Here is a 20,983-nt window from a genome sequence, read left to right as displayed (position 1 = left end):
GTGGGAAATCACTAAGGCTCCTAGCATACAAATTAAGAAAGCAACAGGCAGACAGAAATGTTCATAAAATACGAAACCCCTCAACAAAACAGTTAGAAACAAGTCCTGAAGGAATTAAACAATGTTTCCAACAGTTTTATGAACACCTATACATTCAAACTCAAGCAGCAGATGATCGACAAGTCGATAAAACACCTGCCTAAGGTTACAGATAACCAGAATAATCAATTAACAGGCAAGATAACCTATGAGGAGGTAAAAGAAGCAATCAAGAGATTGGGGGGGGGGATCTCCAGGACCAGACGGCTTCACCCCTGAGTGGTACAAATCCATGCAAGACCTCTTAATCCCAACTCTGGTCAGGGTGTTCAATTGGGTGATGGAAAAGAATGAAATTCCCCCCTCATGGAGAGAGGCAATCATTTCTGTTATTCCTAAAGAGGGAAAGGATGAATCAAAATGTGGAAACTACAGACCTGTAAGTGTTCTAAACATTAATTACAAATTATTCACATCTATTTTATCAAAGAGACCAGAGTACATATTACCGAAGTTAATACACAACAATCAAACAGGTTTCGTTAAACAAAGACAAGCCTAATATTATCTTAGGAAAACAATGCTCATCATGAAGGAGATAAAAACGCAAAAAAAACTATTCTTTGATAATCAGTTTGGACGCAGAAAAGGCGTTTGACTCGGTGAGATGGTTTTTTCTGTATAAAGTTCTCAAAAAATGTAACTTCCATAATACCATTATCAATACGCTAAAAGCACTATATGATAAACCAAAAGCCCGTATCAAAATCAATTGGGACTTGACAGACTCCTTTTGTCTGCATAGAGGAACAAGACATGGATGCTGCCACTCCTCTTCGCCCTATTCATTGAAGCTTTGGCCCAGTGGATTCGACAGGGACCTGACATAAAGGGAGTAATGACTTTAAATGGAGAGCAAAAATTAGCCTTGTTTGCAGATGATCTTTTAATAGCCTTAACACAACCTGCTCAAACACTCCCAAAACTAATGAATATGTTGGTAGAGTATGGTCAGTACTCTGGGCATAAGATTAATATAAATAAAACTCAGGCGCTAACATTTAATTTTAACCCAACAAAAGAACTGAAAAATGAATATAAATGGAAATGGAGTAGTGACTATATTAGGTATTTCGGGATTAAACTACACAAAGACAATTCTCAGATGTTTGAGGTTAACCATCGGCCACTAATGTCAAGCATAAAATCCGACCTCCAAAGGTGAAGTATAATTCCCTTTCTGAACTTGAGCTCTAGGATAGAGTCAATTCAAATGAATGTTCTCCGACGCATACTCTATTATTTTCAATGCCTTCCACTGAAGCCTTCCACTGAAATACCTCCCAAACAATTTCAGGATTGGGATAGGTTAATTTCTAGATATCTATGGCAAGGGAAAAGAGCTAGGATCAAATACAAAACACTACAGTTGAGGAAAGAAAATCCCGTAGACATGGGAGGCCCATGTCTACGGGATTACTATTACGCCGCCCAGATGAGGCCACTAGTTTGTATTGGTTCAGCATCCTATACATCAGGTTGGAAGGAATTGGAAGGTACCACTGTGAGGGGTATTCCAATAATGGCCCTCCTGACAGATGATAAACTCCAGAGTGAACTGAGGGCTTCAGAAGACCCCCTATTGGACTGTCTATTTTACCCCCTAAAAAGCTTAATTAAAATATGTTAACTAGAAGTCGCATCCAGAATGTTGAGATGGTGCGGCTACGATTCTGATTTTAAACCCAACAAAAGTGATGACGGATTTAAGAGGTGGTCTTTTAGGGGCATCACGTGCTACAATTCATTTCTTCACAAAGGGTCATTTAAAAGTTTTGAAGCTTTACAAATAGAGTATGGTTTAGAAAAAGCTGACTTCTATAGATACCTTCAAGTCAGACATTATTTTAACCAAATTCTGAAACAACCCTTGAGTGATAGCAATGCTGGATTTCTGGAGGTCTTCCGATCATTTATGAGTCTGGGACAGTGTAAAAAAGTGATTTCCAGATTGTACAATGGAATTCAGCTTTCAAAACAAGGGAGTACTGATTACATCAAGAAGAGGTGGGAGGCTGAATTAAAGGAACTGATCTCAACTGACACTTGGGAAAACATATGCTAACTTCAGCGGACCTTCACGGCATCAAATGTATGGCGGGAGTTTTGCTGGAAGAACATTATGAGGTTTTTCATCACACCAATCCAGAAAAGACATCTGGGCAGTTGAGATTTATGTTGGAGACTGTGTGGGACTGGGGGAGCCACACATTAACATCTGTTTTGGGGCTGCCAGGTTATTAGACACTTCTGGAAGGAGGTACGCTGTCATGTACAGCATGTTTTTGGAGTTAAGATTCCTTTTAATGTATCACTGTGTATATTATGGAAGCAAATCCTTACCATATTTCAAATGAAAAAGCATTTTCAGAAATGCTTTTTCATTTTAAGAATGTGGCTGCATTGTTTGACTCATAAATGAAATTAGTTATCAATCATCCTATTTACATTGTAATTTTCTTCTTCAAGACTGCTCATTCTTTCACTTAATTAAAATGAAAAAGAAAAAGACATTTGAGATTTATTTTTCAAAATGTACCCCAGCAAATAGATACCAAATTTCAATTTGAAATGTAAAAATTGAAAATGAAAAAGCATTTCCAGAAATGCTTTTTCATTTTAAGAATGTGGCTGCATTATTTGACCCATAAATAAAATTAGTAATCAATCATCCTATTTGCATTTGCATTTTCTTCTTCATGACTTCACATTTTATGCCATAATCAAAAAGAAAACAAAGCAGACATTGCTTTTTCGTTTTCGTGGTCCGCCTGCAAAGTCCTGCCCAGAACTCGAAAACAAAAAAGCATTCCGAGCGGCGGGCGCAGCAGAGTGACGTCAGCAGCCGCTCTTCCTCAGCTCCCTGCTGACCGAGCTACCCATCTTGTTCGGTAGGGGGCGCTGTGCACGTCTGCAGTGCATTACATTGATTGAATTGCAGCAGGGCCGAGCTCATTTGTGGCAGTGGCAGGCTGAACTGGCAGTTCCGGTAGCAGCTTTATGGCCTGGGACATCCAGCGTGTTTTTAAGCATTTATTCATATTTTTCTGTGAGTGACAATTCAGAATAGCCGCTCGTGTTCTATAATATACCGGCTGTTTGTGCAATAAATCTTCGTCATCCTTTCAACACGTCACACATACACATAGTGCTATTTATTTTCCATGTCAAGTAAATACAATCACCTTATGTTATGGGTCTAAAGCTGTTTATTAAATAATAATGAATAATGAAATCATTATGTAAAGGTAACAAGCTATAACAATAATGACATCCCATTTGCCGATAATCAGCATTAGCTTCCACAAAAACAGCGGCAACCGCATTGGCAAGCTTTTATTGCCGGTCTGGCACCTTCTGGCATCCTTGTGGAGTCCCCTGCCAGCCTGCGGCAGGCTGTGGTAGTTCCGGTGGCAGCTTCGGTGGCAGGTTGTGGCAGTTCCGCCACAGCCTGCCACCGGAACTACCAGTTCTGCCTGCCACTGCCAAAAATTGAGCTCAGCTCTGCTGCAATTTTGAGTTCTGGGCAGTACTTTGCAGGCAGACCACGAAAATGAAAAGGCAATGTCTGCTTTGTTTTCTTTTTGATTATGGCATAAAATGTGCCGTCGTGAAGAAGAAAATGCAAATGCAAATAGGATGATTGATTACTAATTTTATTTATGGGTCAAATAATGCAGCCACATTCTTAAAATGAAAAAGCATTTCTGAAAATGCTTTTTCATTTGAAATATGGTAACGATTTGCTTCCATAGTATATGGGTGATGTACAACAAAAGTTGGATAGAGATGATAAAAAATTATTTGGTTTACTTATTGCAGCCAGTAAAAAGGCCATCACACGAAGATGGCTGAAAACGGAACCACCTACCATTGAGGAATGAATTGCTACTGTACATGAAATTTATATCAAGGAAAATATTACATTTTCTCTCGGGATACAAAAAGATACATTTTATAGGATTTGGTCAAAATGGTCAGAATATGTAAAGCCTGTAAGGTCGGACTTCATGTAAAACCACATCCACCCACCTAATACCCTTATTTTAGGACACAGTAAAGTGTTCGTACCAAGGTATCTGGTTGTTAACTAAGCCTCTATTGTTTCTGATCCATTTTTATATATATATATATATATATATATATATATATATTTATTTATATGGTTTTTTTTTTTGTTTTTTGTTTTTTCCAATTCAGTTTATTTATATAGCGCCAATTCACAACACATGTTGCACATACATTCCAATTAATCCTAACCATTGAACAGTTCAGTCAGATTCAGTTATTTATTCAAACTGGATAAAAAGTTTTTCTATCTAAGGAAACCCAGCAGATTGCATCCAGTCAGTGACTTGCAGCATTCCCTCCTCCTGGATGAGCATGTAGAGACAGTGGACAGTCACTGGTGTTGACTTTGCAGCAATCCTTCATACTGAGCATGCATGTAGCGACAGTGGAGAGGAAAAACTCCCTTTTAACAGGAAGAAACCTCCAGCAGAACCAGAACCAGGCTCAGTGTGAGCAGCCATCTGCCACGACCGACTGGAGGTTTGAGAGAACAGAGCAGAGACACAAAGAACAAAGAAGCACTGATCCAGGAGTACTTTCTATGGGAAGGAAAAGTAAATGTTAATGGATGTAGCTCCTTTAGTCATTTTACCTAGAAAGAAAGAACAGATAAACTCTGAGCCAGTTTTCAAGGTTAGAGTCTGAAAGAGAGCACATAGTTAGTTACAGTAAAAGCTCAGTCAGTAGCCATGTCTAGGAGAGAGAAAGGGTTAAACACTAAAAGACAGGGCTATGTGGATCATCTGTAGAGGGTGAGCATTAAGTTGTTGCCAGCAGAACGGACGATGCCCCTCTCCAGAAAGGTGTCACAGGTAGACACAGAGTCAGGCCAGGTGTAGCTTCTAGGAAGAGAAAAGAGAGAACATAAAGTAACAGCAAATAATGCGAAATTGGAGAGTAGTGTGAGAATGTAGCGAAGAGGGTGAAAGTGGTCGTTATGTCCTCCAGCAGCCTGAGCCTAGAGCAGCATAACTACAAAGATAGTTTCCGTTTCAGTTTATTTATTTTATAGCGCTTATTTACAACAATGTCGTCTCAAGGCACCCCACAAAGGGTCTGGAATGGCACGGGGCCGCCGGGGAGGCCAGACCAAACCACCGAGTGCCAGAGCCCAGCCACCCCAGAACAGGCCACGTGTTGAAGCACTAAATAAAATAAGAAACTGATAAAGTTTGTCCATCTACAGCCCACTGATGGCCATTGTTATACTAAAAACCACAAGGATTGGGATACCTCCCTCTGTCAGACTGATTATAACCATTGGAAAAGCGAAGGGGTCACACAGGTAGCAGAAATGGAGGGTGTGTTTGCACCTCAACCATAACTGAGCCGGTTTAGGCTAAACCTGACTCCCCCTTACTCCAACCAACAGGGAGGGAAGAAGATGGAGGTAAAAAATAAGGAAGATAGCTCAGGATAACCTAAGCCACTCTAACTATAAGCTTTATCAAAAAGGAAAGTTTTAAGCCTAGCCTTAAAAGTAGACAGGGTGTCTGCCTCACGGACTAAAACTGGGAGCTGGTTCCACAGGAGAGGAGCCTGATAACTAAAGGATCTGCCTCCCATTCTACTTCTAGAGACTCTAGGAACCACCAGTAAACCTGCAGTCTGAGAACAAAGTGCTCTGTTAGGAACATATGGACCAATCAGATCTCTGATGTATGATGGAGATAGATCATTAAGGGCTTTATATGTGAGGAGGAGAATTTTAAATTCTATTCTGGATTTAACAGGGAGCCAATGAAGGGAAGCTAAAATAGGAGAAATATTATCTCTCTTTTTAATTTTCATCAGAACTCTTGCTGCAGCATTTTGAATCAGCTGAAGGCTTTTAACTGCATTTTGTGGACATCCTGATAGTAAAGAATTACAATAGTCCCGCCTTGAAGTAACAAATGCATGGACTAGTTTTTCAGCGTCACTCCTAGATAGGATATTTCTAATTTTGGCAATGTTCTGGAGATGAAAGAAGGAAATCCTAGAAACTTGTTTAATATAGGATTTAAATGACATGTCCTGGTCAAAAATAACACCAAGGTTTTTTACTTTATTATCAGAGGTCAATTTAATGCCATCCAGGTTAAGTGATTGACTAAGCAGTTTCTTTTTTAAAGACTCCGGTCCAAAGACGACAACTTCTGTCTTGTCTGAATTTAGAAGCAGAAAATTTAAAGTCATCCAAGTTTTTATATCTTCAAGACATGCTTGTAGTCTATCTAACTGGTTGGGTTAATCAGGATTTATGGATAAGTAAAGCTGAGTATCATCAGCGTAAAAGTGAAAATGTATTCTATGCTGCCTGATAATTTGACCTATTGGAAGCATATATATATAGTAAAGAGAATTGGCCCAAGTACTGAACCCTGTGGTACTCCACAATTAACCCTGGAGTTTAAAGATGATTTATCATTTACATGAACAAACTGGAATCTGTCTGACAGATGAGATTTAAACCAGCCTAGTGCTGTTCCCCTGATCCCTACAGCATATTCCAGCCTTTTTAAGAGAATATTATGGTTGACTGGATCAAATGCAGCACTGAGATCTAAGAGGACAAGTACAGACACAAGTCCATTATCTGAGGCCTTAAGAATATCATTAGTGACTTTCAGCAGAGCTGTTTCAGTGCTATGATGAGCTCTGAAACCTGACTGAAACTCTTCAAACAGGTCATTGTTGTGTAAATGCTCACACATTTGATTAGCAACAATTTTCTCAAGAATTTTAGATAAGAATGGAAGATTGGATATAGGTCTGTCATTTTTCAAGTCATCTCGATCAAGCGAAGGTTTCTTAACTAAAGGTTTAATTACAGCTACATTAAAAGCCTGTGGTTCTGATCCATTTACTAAAGATAGATTAATCATATCTAAAATGGGGCTGGTAATCAGAGGGAACACTTCCTTAAATAATTTGGTTGGGATTGGGTCTAACATACAAGTTGAAGGTTTAGATGAAGCTAATATTTCTGATAACTCAGGAAGCTTCACAGGATCAAAACAGTCCAAACACAGATCAGGTTCTGCAGTTATTTCCAATGTTGTCTCACTAGATGAGGATGAAGTAATCGTCTTCGGGAGTATGTCAAAGATTTTATTTTTAATAGAATCAATTTTATTTAAGAAGAATCCAATAAAGTCATGGCTGCTAAGAGCTAAGGGAATGGATGGCTCAACAGAGCTATGACTCTGTGTAAGTTTAGCAACTGTACTAAAGAGAAACCTAGGATTATTTTTGTTCTCTTCTATTAATGATGAGAAATAAGCTGTTCTAGCTTGGCGAAGTGTCTTTTTATACAACAGTAGGCTATTTTTCCAGATTAAGTAGGAATCCTCTAGGTGTGTAGAGCATCATTTACTCTCCAATTTTCTAACATTGTGCTTTAAAGTATGCAGCTTTGAATTAAACCAAGGAGCTGGCCTCCTATGAATAATTACCTTCTTTTTCAAGGGGGCTGCATTGTCTAATGCATCAGGCAATGATGAAGAAACACTATGAACAAAAGAATCAATTTGTGAAGGGGCAGAAACAAAATTATTGCCCTCTACTGTGTTTAACTGTGATAATGAGGAAATTAAAAGTGGAACAGATTCTTTAAAGGTTGTTACAGCATTGCCTGATATTGATCTACTATAATGAAATTTTCTTTCAGGTGTGGAGTACTCGGTTAAATTAAACTCAATGGTTATTAAGAAATGGTCAGACAGGACAGGGTTATGAGAGAATATTGTTATGTCTTTACACTCAATGCCATATGTCAGCACAAGGTCCAGAGAATGAAGACAAAGGTGGGTAGGTTTGTTAATGTTTTGAGCGAAGCCAATTGAGTCTAAGATAGCATTAAACGCTATATTTAGGCTATCACTTTCAGTGTCAACATGATTGTTAAAATCCCCCACTATAATAACTTTATCTGTATTTAACACTAAATCAGATAAAAGGTCTGAAAACTGATCTAAAAATTGAGAGTAAGGGCCTGGTGGACGGTACAAAACAACAAACAGAAGTGGTTTTAATACTTTGCAATTTGGATGAGGAAAACTAAGGAATAAATATTCAAAAGAGTTGTAGCAATTGATTGGTCTGGGACTAATCAATAAATCAGACTGAAAGATGGTTGCTACTCCTCCTCGCCCAGTATTTCGAGGAATGTGAAAATTTTAATAATTAGTAGGAGTTGACTCATTTATAGTAACATAATCCTCTTGCTGCAGCCAGGTTTCTGTGAGGCAAAATAAATCAATCTGATTGTCACAAATCAGGTCACTAACTAGCAAAGTCTTTGAAGAGAGAGATCTTCAGATGTTCAGTAGACCACATTTAATTGTTTTATTTTTAGTCTGGGTTTTGTTTATTTCTATGAGATTTTCCTGATTTCCTCCTTTTAGATTATTTTTTAATCTATTCAATTTTGGCTGTGGGCGAGACACTGTCTTAATAGGGTAATGGGTGGGTAGCAGTACAGAAGCTGCAGAGAGGAGTGTTAAACGTATTTTTTATTTACTCACTCTTCTTTTTGGTGTGGTTTTTGTTTCTTTTCTCATTGGTGTTTTCAAGTTTTTCCGTTTGTTGGAATGGGCTATTTGCTTTGATATGTTAAACTATCAGCAAGGAAAATAAAAAGAAAATTACAAAAAAAAAAAAACAGGTAGTGTTTGTTTGGTATACCATATAGATTAATTAAGTACAACCTAAAATTCTGGCAAGATTTAAACAAGTTGGACCGTCATTCCCTGATTCTCCACTTGTTTTTTCCAACTCGCTGACCTTTACATAAACATTTCAAGCTAGAAAAAGAAAATCTCTACTTTAGAGAACAACATTTTGCTCATTTCACTAAATTCCACCCAAGATGTGTAAGGCACTCTATTTTCTGTGCTTAACTTTCTGTTGCCTTGAGCCTATTTTCACTGCAAGCTGAAAATCAATTCAACCTTTGGATTGCTTTTTTCTCCAGCCGTCTCACTGAACATGCTGCTGTGCAGCCAGCTCCTTCTATTCATACATCACCTGTTTTAATCCAGCTCTTGCCAAACAAAACGTATACACCAGACATTGCATGCATCACTGTTTCACTCAATACACCTGCATTAATGCAATGTTCTTATCACTAGCAGTTGCTGTTAAAAAGTACGTTTTCACTATAAATCATTCAGGTGCTTTAAGTGTTCAAAAGGTCAAATTGACTTGTGAAGATCCATTGGGAAGATGAACAGAAAGAAAATGTAACAGACTGAAAAGGCCCCAAAGAGGGAGGAGAATTAGTCCTGACGCAGCTGTTATCTGGCAACTGGTTAAACTGCAAGGCAATAAGAAGCTGCTTCTATTCTGCTGGTTATCTGTAATGAATACAGACCCTGAAATTATCGTCTCTCTGCTGAAAATGGATTTTTTTGTGGGAAAAGATCAACTTTTTATGCAACTTATCTCTCTTGTTCGCCATTTTAATTTAATGGTAGAAATGCTAGAAATGTCTGTATGATTGTATTTGTTTTTTGTTCTTTGGAAGTAACCAACAGTATTTTAAGCTGTGTGCTGTATGAAATTAAAGATATTTTTACTGCTTTAATGAACAATGAATACGTCTGAGGATCAGAGGAAATCTGTTTCTTCACCCTAAAGTATTTCAGTCATTTGAAATTCAGATTTACTTGACAAAATGCCCGGAAGTGGAGCAACAGCTAAGCCGCAAGAATGGTCGATATGATTGGCAGCAGAGAAAAACAACTGTAGAGTCCAAGGAGAAATTAGATATTTGCACTTCTCTCCCCATGTTCCATTTTTCATTTCATTGTGACAAGCTACACTCACTGCAGTGTTCAGATAGGATTGCTTTTTTTCCCTGTATAAACAGCAGAGATTATGATTATGCTGGCAGAAAAACAATTTGTTCAGACACTTTGTTTATCTGCAGGAAGTTACTGACATATAAAGAAGCAGTCACTTAGTTTTAAATGTTAAATAACAGAATCAGCTCACATTTGCACTGATTATCTCACATCTCAAGGTGAAACATAAGATTAGTAGTTCAAATGCCTTCTAGGAAAGAAGCTGCTGCTATCATCTACTGCTCTTATATAAACATAAACAGTGGGGAGTAGATATAGGGTTAGAGCTCTTTAAAAGAAACAAACATAGAAAACAGGCATCAGTTTTTATGACTGATCATTTCCCAGGTTCTTTCCCACCACTACATACAAAGATGAGTGTGTAAAAGCTGGTTATTATGACAGAATGTGTTTGACAATCTACGTATGAAGTAGGTCTGTTTCTTCAGTTGACTTTATTACTATTTTTATATTTAACTGTTTATATTTAAACACTCACTGCATATCTTTTAATGGACCAGCTACTTTAAAAGAATGTGTAGCAATCAGTATTAAATACATTTCTGAATTGAAACAGTGGGAAAAAGGACTTAAAACTGCAGTAGGAGTTCTGAGAAAACTGTGGACTTGGCCCATCAGCCCCCCCAGAGATTGCTAACAACGTTGTTTCTCCGCCATTAGCATAGAGGCAGCACACCAGCAATCTGTAGACGGTACTCACTGTGCGGGGGAGGAGTGTGAGCAACGCGTCCTTCTGTCAGGACATAGTGACAGTTTTAACAAATACGTAAGAAAATACATTTTAACAGAAGTTACCCACTGCAGCTTTAAAAGAAAAGCTCCTAACAAGGTCACGGCTCTTTAAAATGAGTAAACCTTAGTGACTTTGTTCCAGATCTTGATTACATATCAGACTTTTACATAAATCCTCGATTCCTTTCAACATCCAATTAAAGTCCTCTTACTGTTAAATCAGAAGAAGTTGAGTTTCATTAAGATGTTTAATTATACTGTATATGTGACCTAAAATCAATATCTTAAAGACTCTGGAAAGTAAAGCTCAACTCACAGCTCAGCTATGGATGGATAAAAATCTTAAAACAGAAAAAGAACATTGTAGAGGATTGTGCAGTTTTACTATTACTAGTTTGATGGAACATGATTTCTTCCTCATTCTTCTCTTTACTCCTGCAGGTGGGGACGTATGAGATGGGAATCCTGCAGATGAGATATCCCGTGTGGCCGCGGTTTGGGTCCTACCTGGAGCCGGTGTCGGATTACAGACATCTAACTGTGGCTACACTGGAAGAGCGGCCATTTGTCATCGTAGAAGCAGTGGACCCTGTGACTGGTACTTGTGTTAGCAACACTGTACCTTGCCGACGACAGTCCAACAAGACAGAAGCGTAAGCTTACTGAGAAAAAAAACTCTACAAATATTATATGAAATCCGTACTTCAGAAGAGCAGCAGTTTTGTCGCCACTGCATTATAGAGTTCACCATTAGAAAAGATATTAAATATCGTAAAATACTTTGTGTATCTTCATAAAACCTAAGTGTATTATGGTATTATTTTCAGGTCATTCACTCAGACCTAGTCACAGGGTAACAACACCCAGATTCATCAGCCAGAACTAAGACATATGAATGAATGAATGAATTTTTTAGTTTGTTCTAAAAAAAAAAAAAAACATACACCTGTGCGAATTGAACATTTGTAAGGCCTACAATTTAGATTATTTCAAATTTAAAACTTGACTTTTGAAGACCCTGTAATGTATGGTATAGCATCTTTAATTTCCACGTGACTTTTCAGCATATAAGTGAATGGAACAATTCAAAAACATAAGAACCTAAACAATCAAACATTGATGCCAATCACAGAGACAAAGCCACCTAACCTTCTTCACCAACCCCCAACATGTAAACACTGTCAGCACATGCAAAGTATGAGATTATGAAGACTTTGTAACATTATATGTGGATCAGATACTTCTGCAGAGGAAAAACAACATCTATATATATATAGATGTTTCCTTAGGTAAACTAACCCTCTAAAACTGAATACTGTAATACTTCTTTTAACTGCTCCAGCACTTGAAGATGTTATGCAGACACTGTGTTGTACTCTGCCACTGTTATTTCTGTCTGCAGACTCTGAGTGAATCATTCAATCATCTTGAGTAAAACAAACTCCTTTAACAAACCAACATCTGATCAGTGTTGAGTCCCTCAAACACCCTTATGTGCTTGCACAGCCATCTTAATTGATTTTGTATCTAACTTGAGAGTGCCATTAGCCATGAGATTAAGAGGCTCTTCCCCTGCCATTAGTGCATGCATGGCTTCTTATCACTCATTGAGGTGAAATACTCATTAGGCTGCTTGGCCAGAGTGCAATATCCCAGGGATCACCCTGTGACCCAATCAGGGAAATATATGTGCTGCATGGTGGGGTATCAATTAGATGGGACGATTAGGCCATGTCATCAATCCTGAACACCTAAAGACTGATATTGGTGTTCATTAGCAGGCAATAGGAGTGCTGGCCATTATCCATTACTGACAATGGTGTTAACGAGGTGAAGGGAACAGAAGATGAAAATCGCACCCCTTCAATGTTATGAAGCACAGTCGTGCTTTAGCACTCATGCTGACTGACTCTTCCAGCCTCTACAGAAATGAAAATTCCCATCAGAAAAAGTTACCCTTTCATTAAGATCATGAAAATTCTTAAAAAGCAGCAGTCAATGGAAGGTCAACGAACTAGTCAGCCTTCAACCAATAATGTCAAGAAGAGTGGAGAATCAGGAGGGTGTATATTTTTGTGTACGAGGTTTTCACTGTTGGATTGTGGGTACTGCATAGAAAATAGAAATCAGTACATTTATTAAACTTTTTGGGAAATTCATGTACACAGTCACAACAATATAATTTCATAATAATTAGTCAAACATAGCTTTACTGAACTGGATTTTTAGTAGGAACTAAACAGTAACTTTGATGGGATCCAGTTAATGGACCTTAAAACAATAGATGTCCTAAAACCCCATAAAACTTTAAATAAACGGAAGCTAGAATGTACACTTGTCAACATAATATGACAGATCAGAGTATCACTTATAACTTTTTCTGATTTTTGGTTTAAAGATCACTTGTGAAGGAGGTTTTTTATCCAGAATTGAATCATAAATCAAAGCAAGAGAGCCTGTAAATTTAATATGCTCTTTTTCACTTTAAAGTCTGACAGGTTAACAACATACTGAGAGTCCTTAGTGGAAATGTACAGGACCTTCTCAAAATATTAGCATATTGTGATAAAGTTCATTATTTTCCATAATGTCATGATGAAAATTTAACATTCATATATTTTAGATTCATTGCACACTAACTGAAATATTTCAGGCTTTTATTGTCTTAATACGGATGATTTTGGCATACAGCTCATGAAAACCCAAAATTTCTATCTCACAAAATTAGCATATCATTAAAAGGGTCTCTAAACAAGCTATGAACCTAATCATCTGAATCAACGCGTTAACTCTAAAAACCTGCAAAAGATTCCTGAGGCCTTTAAAACTCCCAGCCTGGTTCATCACTCAAAACCCCAATCATGGGTAAGACTGCCGACCTGACTGCTGTCCAGAAGGCCACTATTGACACCCTCAAGCAAGAGGGTAAGACACACAAAGAAATTTCTGAACGAATAGGCTGTTCCCAGAGTGCTGTATCAAGGCACCTCAGTGGGAAGTCTGTGGGAAGGAAAAAGTGTGGCAGAAAATGCTGCACAACGAGAAGAGGTGACCGGACCCTGAGGAAGATTGTGGAGAAGGGCCGATTCCAGACCTTGGGGGACCTGCGGAAGCAGTGGACTGAGTCTGGAGTAGAAACATCCAGAGCCACCGTGCACAGGTGTGTGCAGGAAATGGGCTACAGGTGCTGCATTCCCCAGGTCAAGCCACTTTTGAACCAGAAACAGCGGCAGAAGCGCCTGACCTGGGCTACAGAGAAGCAGCACTGGACTGTTGCTCAGTGGTCCAAAGTATTTTTTTCAGATGAAAGCAAATTCTGCATGTCATTCAGAAATCAAGGTGCCAGAGTCTGGAGGAAGACTGGGGAGAAGGAAATGCCAAAATGCCAGAAGTCCAGTGTCAAGTACCCACAGTCAGTGATGGTCTGGGGTGCCGTGTCAGCTGCTGGTGTTGGTCCACTGTGTTTTATCAAGGGCAGGGTCAATGCAGCTAGCTATCAGGAGATTTTGGAGCACTTCATGCTTCCATCTGCTGAAAAGCTTTATGGAGATGAAGATTTCATTTTTCAGCACGACCTGGCACCTGCTCACAGTGCCAAAACCACTGGTAAATGGTTTACTGACCATGGTATCACTGTGCTCAATTGGCCTGCCAACTCTCCTGACCTGAACCCCATAGAGAATCTGTGGGATATTGTGAAGAGAACGTTGAGAGACTCAAGACCCAACACTCTGGATGAGCTAAAGGCCGCTATCGAAGCATCCTGGGCCTCCATAAGACCTCAGCAGTGCCACAGGCTGATTGCCTCCATGCCACGCCGCATTGAAGCAGTCATTTCTGCAAAAGGATTCCTGACCAAGTATTGAGTGCATAACTGTACATGATTATTTGAAGGTTGACGTTTTTTGTATTAAAAACACTTTTCTTTTATTGGTCGGATTAAATTTGCTAATTTTGTGAGATAGGAATTTTGGGTTTTCATGAGCTGTATGCCAAAATCATCCGTATTAAGACAATAAAAGACCTGAAATATTTCAGTTAGTGTGCAATGAATCTAAAATATATGAATGTTAAATTTTCATCATGACATTATGGAAAATAATGAACTTTATCACAATATGCTAATATTTTGAGAAGGACCTGTACATCGGCAGCTACAGACATGTGTCAAAGATACATCCCTATTGTTTTCTATGAAACAACACACACAAATGCTCCAAGGCTGTGATCCTAAAAGAAGGAATACTAAACTAATATTTTGAAGTTGTGTAAAAGATTTACACAGTGAACATTTGATAGTATACAAAATTAATTTTGATGTAGTAAGTAATTTAATTTGTTTCTTAAGATAGGCTATGTCACCAGCTGGCAAAAATGGATAACTGAATTTAGCAAAAATACACAGATCTGACAATGTCCAACACGTTCTAAAGGTGTCATTTTCATCATCACATGTTCTCTAGTGCTGCCTAAACACAGTTTACATGCAAATATTCTTGCACATGTGAAAACACCCATGACTGCTACAAGTGGAATGGGAGAATTTATGATGTTTAAGAAAATGACACCACTCAATCTAGGGCAAAAAGAAAGCAACACATACATTTATGATAAGACAGACAAGCAGCTGCAAAACAATCAGGTTATTGGTAAAGTAGCTGGACTTCATTAGCATGGATAAAGGTTTTGGCCATCTGAGGTCTTAATGTAGACATTAGTCTGCTTGTAAAGCCTGACACACTGTGCAAGATGGATAACATAAAAATATCTTGATATAAAACCCGGTTAAGCAAGTTTTGAGTGTTCCTTCGCTTATGAGTTAGATGCCGAAAAGAGGGAGGAGGATGAGGATGTGGTAGCAGTACTCATGACTGGGATAAAGAGGAAATAATCAGATGTCTGTTGCAACAGCAGTTACAGAAATAGCTGTTCCCAGAACAGTACGTGTCATAGGTCATCTTTGGTGAGAAAACATTAAATCGGCTGACGGTGTCCGTTACACTGAACGACTTCAACCCATAAGCTTATTTAAGATTAAGACCAGAGAGTTTCTCTCATAACAAAAGATTTGGCCTAAGACAGCCAACAATCAGCTGTTCGAACCCAACATTTAATATTTATTCATTAACAGTTGATTTTTATTTTCTGGTGGAAAAACCCCAAAAGTTCTTCTGTAAATAAATAAAAACAAAGCTCCTAAAGACAAAAAAGCTCGTCATATCCAGGGGTGTTAAAGTTTTACAGAGAAGGCCAAAATGTGTCATATCCCTAGCACAATTAGACTATTATTTAATCAGCCAAGAAGCTTTTTTCTTCAGGGATATTGTACAAAAAAATTACTTGCTGAAGCTGAAGAATTTCTGTTTCAGCTGAGCACAAAACAAAACCGGAGGTTTTCTGTGCTCAAATCAAGTTTTCCAAAGCACCAGCAGGCTTTGATTTGCTTTAGTCTGAGAAGTGTCATCCTTCCTGGTTTGCATTCATGGAATCCAGCAGTATTCTATTAATCCACAATGTAGGTCTTTCCTGAGTGTGCAGCCATGGGCCCTCACTGATCCCTCCTATTGCAGAGAACTACTGTTTTTCACCAGTTGGCTGATAAAAACAGCTGTTCCCAGTTTTTCAGGGGATTAGGATGTCTATCAGGATGAACTAGTTGGAATTTAAAACCTTGAATTTTCCTACAGACTTGTAGGATCTGGAATGGGTATGACATACTTCAGAGATGCTCCTTTACATAAAATATAAGTCAAACATAGAAATATTTCCCTTTTTTATGATGTAAACTGTTGCCCAAGTTAAAATATTACTTTAAATCTGCCAGGGGTGTGAAAAAATTTGGGTTTAACTGTTTTAAAGCCTCTAAAACCGCATTTAGTATTTTACTTAATCTTTGATAACAGGTCACCTTCATTTATCACCATCTATTATTTACCAGAAATATAAGCCCCTTGTTCAGAGGCAACCTGTAATAAAGAGGACTGTGAGAAAATGGTCACAAGAAGCTGAAGAAGTTCTGCAAGGTTGCTTTGAGGCTACAGACTGGGATGCACTGTGCCAGCCACATGGAGAGGACACCAATGCCATGACTGAGTGTGTAACCAACTATATAAACTTCTGTGTGGATAACATCATCCCCACCAGAACCATGAGATGCTTCCCCAATAACAAGCCCTGGATCACCAGTGACCTGAAGGACCTGCTTAACAAGAAAAAAGAGCCTTCAGAGAGGGAGACAGAGAATTATTGAGGAGTTTACAGAAGCAACATAAAGTCAAGATAAGAGACAGCAAGGAGGTGTACAAGAAGAAGCTGGAGAGCAAGCTCCAGCAAAACAATATCAGAGATGTGTGGACAGGGATGAAGAAGATCACAGGCTTCAAGCAGAAGGATGATCAGACTGATGAAGGTCTGGACAGAGCCAATGAACTGAACTTATTCTTCAATAGGTTCAGTTCAGAAACAAGCTCAGCATCCTCCTCTCCTGCTCACAGCCAAAAAGACATTCCACCTTCCTTTGACCCACAGGACCCACAGCTGTCCAGTAACACCTCACATTTTTTATCTTCCACATCAGCCCTAGACCCTTCTGCTTCTACATGTTTGCCTTCAACCATATCAGAAGATGCTGATGCTTCCTTTGCTTCCCCCTTCCACCTGTGTGTCTCAAGAAGTCAGGTGAAGAGACAACTGGAAAGACTGAATAGGAATAAGGCTGCAGGTCCAGATCATGTCAGCCCTAGAGTCCTGAAGGCCTGTGCAGAGCAGCTCTGTGGGATTCTGCAGCACCTCTTCAACCTTAGCCTGGCCCAGAAGAAGGTTCCAATGTTGTGGAAGACCCTCCTGTCTTGTTCCGGTACCAAAGAAAACTCACCCATCAGTCCTCAATGACTATAGACCTGTTGCCCTGACATCTCACATCATGAAGGTCCTAGAGAGACTCCTGTTGGCCCACCTGAGTAAGCAAACAGTAAACCATCAGGACCCCCTTCAGTTTGCTTATCGCTGTGGAGTTGGAGTTGAAGATGCCATTTTGGATACAAGATGGCGGATGGTGCCGACTCCGGCACAGGAGTTCCCTTCTCTAGTCGACCCCGAACTAAACCACAGATCTACAAGACTACTGATGGAAAGCTTATAGTAGAGGAGGAATTTAAAAATTTTCTTGTGGTCAAAATCAAGACTATGTGCCAGGAAGAGCTTGTGCTGCTTGCATCAAACGCATTCAACTTTAAGTGGATTGAGTCCTCTAGAAAAGTCCTGTTTGAACTGTGTTCCAATTCCAAGCAGTGGTACACGGCCTTCAAAGGAAATCAGAAAGCTGCAAATGCCATTAAAAGCTATTTAAAACCGGATGGACCGCAGCCTCCTGCCAGAGGGGAGAGTCTCAAAGAGTCTGTGACCGGGGTGGGAGGGATCAGCCAGAATCTTCCCTGCCCGCTTCAGGGTCCTGGAGGTGTACAGTTCCTGGAGCAACAGTAGACTGCAGCCAATCACCTTCTCAGCAGACCGAATGACACGCTGCAGCCTGCCCTTATCCTTGGCTGTAGCAGCGGCGTACCAGATGGTGATGGAGGAGGTGAGCATGGACTCAATGATGGCTGTGTAGAAGTGCACCATCATAGTCTTTGGCAGGTTGAATTTCTTCAGCTGCCGCAGGAAGAACATCCTCTGCTGGGCTTTCTTGATGAGGGAGCTGATGTTTGGCTCCCACTTGAGATCCTGGGAGATGATGGTTCCCAGGAAGCGGAAAGATTCCACAGTGTCAATTGTGGAGTCACAGAGGGTGATGGGGGCAGGTGGGGCTGGGTTCTGCCTGAAGTTCACAACCATCTCCACTGTCTTTAGAGTTCTGAATGAGTGCGGGGAAGCTATACCACACTTTGTCTCCCACTTCCTGGATGAGCTGCCGCCTGTGACGTTCAATAGTCTGGATGTCTCCAACTTACTTAGCAAGATGGAGCGTTTACAGAGCGAGGTCTGTGCTCTAAAGCATATAGTGTCACGCAAAGTGGATGTTGAGGAGAAGTTACGTGAGGTTACCACTACCATTGACCGCAGAGTTGCGGCAATGGAACGACATTTCGTGACAGGTGGTGGCAGATCCAGCAATGTGGATACGCCTGCTCCAGGAATACCCAACGCCAGTGACATGTCATTGGCTGTGAACGTCTCTGAGGAGGTGGCGGCATGCATGGATTCTGCTCCAACAAACTGTGTTATCGCTGATAATACGGCTTCGCCCGTGAATGGGACCTATATTGACTACTCCAGGACTATTGGCGAGTCTGTCGTGGTGAGTGATAACAGAAACTGTACTGTAAATGCGCCCACGAGTTCACCCACATGGAACTTGGTGGTGAAACAAGGGCAGCGTAAGAGAACCGAGAGCCATCCAGCTCCGTTAAAACGCCAAGCTAAACTTGAGTGGAAAAGACCAGCACCTATTATTGGTACTGGCGCCCAAAGCTCCATAAAAGTGGTAAGAACCAAGCTTGTAACTGTCTTTGCAACTAGATTTCTTCCAGATCTCGATGATGACACACTAACGAACTATCTTAAAGGAAAACGTGGGCGTGATGTTGAGTGCCGGCGTATTGTCACTGCGAACACCAGATATTGTCCTTTTAAAGTCAGTGTGGAGTGTGAGAACGTTGAAGAAGTGTATAACCCAGAGGTGTGGCCAGAGGGTTCGGTGGTGCGCCGTTACTACGAACCACGGAATAAATCTACAACGTCTAAAGGGCCTGGGGTGACCACCTCCAGTGATTCTAGAGGGTTCGATGGAACGGATGCAGTGAATTTCTCATAGACCAATTAATGCGTGTTATTTCTTACAATTGCCGGGGACTGCGTGTCGGTAAAACAGCTGGAGATAAAGCACGACGTCTGGTTGTGGATAGATTGCTGCAAAAATGTGATATTCTTTGTTTACAAGAAACCTTTTTATCGAAACAGGATTTGGGAAGTCTGAACTGCATTAATGACTATTTCTGTGGAGCTGGTGAGTCTACTGTGGATCTTTCTATGTGTATAGTGAGGGGGCGAATCGCAGGAGGAGTAGCCATTCTATGGCACAAAAAGCTGGGTCCAGTTTTAAATGTCATCAGAACTGGTGTTGACTGGTGTATTCCTGTGAAGAATTTGTCATTATTAATGTCTACACACCAATCACCATATGTCCTCAGAATGAAGACATTTATTTGAATAGACTTGCTTTTTTGAACTCTTTTATTGATGACCATTATTTTACCTCTGTGTACGTAGTAGGTGATATGAATGCAGATATATCTGATGAATATTCTTCATTCGCTAAACATATGCATCAGTTTTGTGATAACAGTTTCGTATTGTCCAGTCAGCTCTTGCTACCTGCAGAAAGCTATACCTATATAAGTGAAGCTTGGCACACAACGTCATGGCTTGACCATTGCATTAGCTCTGCTGATGCCCATGCTGTTGTAAAATCAATAGAAATCTTATATGAGGATTCTATGTCAGATCATGTTCCATTTTCAATGATGCTGGATATTAAACTGTTCCAGAGTTTATATGGGGGGCAAATGATGCCCCCACAGTTAAGTTCAAATGGTCCAGACTATCTAAAGATGACTTATTAGCATATCATATGAAAACTGATCTTCTTTTGAGTAAAATAAGTCTTCCTCTTCAATCTATTATGTGCTCAGATGTTAATTGCAGTGATATTTCTCACTGTACTGACCTTCATACTATGTATGATGGCATTGTAGATGCTTTGTATGAGAGTACAAGACCATACCTTACATGCAGAAGGGCAAATAACATAAGGCCAGGTTGGAATAAACATGTGGCAGGATATCATGCAGAAGCTAAACAGTCATATAAGATGTGGGTACAAGCAGGTAGACCAAGAGAAGGGACTCTCCTAGATTATAAAAAATTCACCAGTGTAAAATTTAAATATGCCATTCGATACATTTCTAAATGTGAGCAGAACATTTTTCCATGAGAGTGATGCGGTTATAATAAACCCTAGTGAAGTCCAGCAGGCTATAGTGTATTTGTGTGAGAATAAGGCAACAGGTTCTGATAGCATTACAGCAGAACATCTGAAATATGCTAGCCAAAAAGTGGCTGTGCTGCTTGCAATGTGTTTTTCTGGGTTTATGACCCATGGGCAGTTGCCTGATTCCTTATTATCTGTTACCCTTGTGCCGGTAATTAAGGACAAAGCTAGTAAGGTTGGTAGC

At 39.8% G+C, this 20,983-nt stretch overlaps 1 protein-coding gene and 1 long non-coding RNA gene across 12 annotated transcripts in view; one reads left to right on the top strand and one right to left on the bottom strand.

Annotated features, from left to right (window-relative positions):
• LOC124862796 overlaps positions 1-20,983 on the bottom strand; it is a 139,885-nt gene that overhangs the window by 81,850 nt on the left and 37,052 nt on the right. The window lies entirely within an intron of this gene.
• Positions 1-20,983, top strand: part of LOC124862795 (glutamate receptor ionotropic, NMDA 2C-like) — a 102,905-nt gene that overhangs the window by 55,414 nt on the left and 26,508 nt on the right. Inside the window, exon 5 of the mRNA XM_047356923.1 lies at positions 11,193-11,404. Within this exon, the coding sequence (XP_047212879.1) occupies positions 11,193-11,404 (212 nt within the window). The remainder of the gene's footprint in view (positions 1-11,192; positions 11,405-20,983) is intronic.

The sequence above is a fragment of the Girardinichthys multiradiatus genome, chromosome X, assembly GCF_021462225.1.
Source record: "Girardinichthys multiradiatus isolate DD_20200921_A chromosome X, DD_fGirMul_XY1, whole genome shotgun sequence".
In the NCBI taxonomy this organism is placed as follows: Eukaryota; Metazoa; Chordata; class Actinopteri; order Cyprinodontiformes; family Goodeidae; genus Girardinichthys; species Girardinichthys multiradiatus.
The sequence above is the reverse complement of the archived record's forward strand: the minus strand, read 5'-3'. Positions and strand labels throughout refer to the sequence as shown.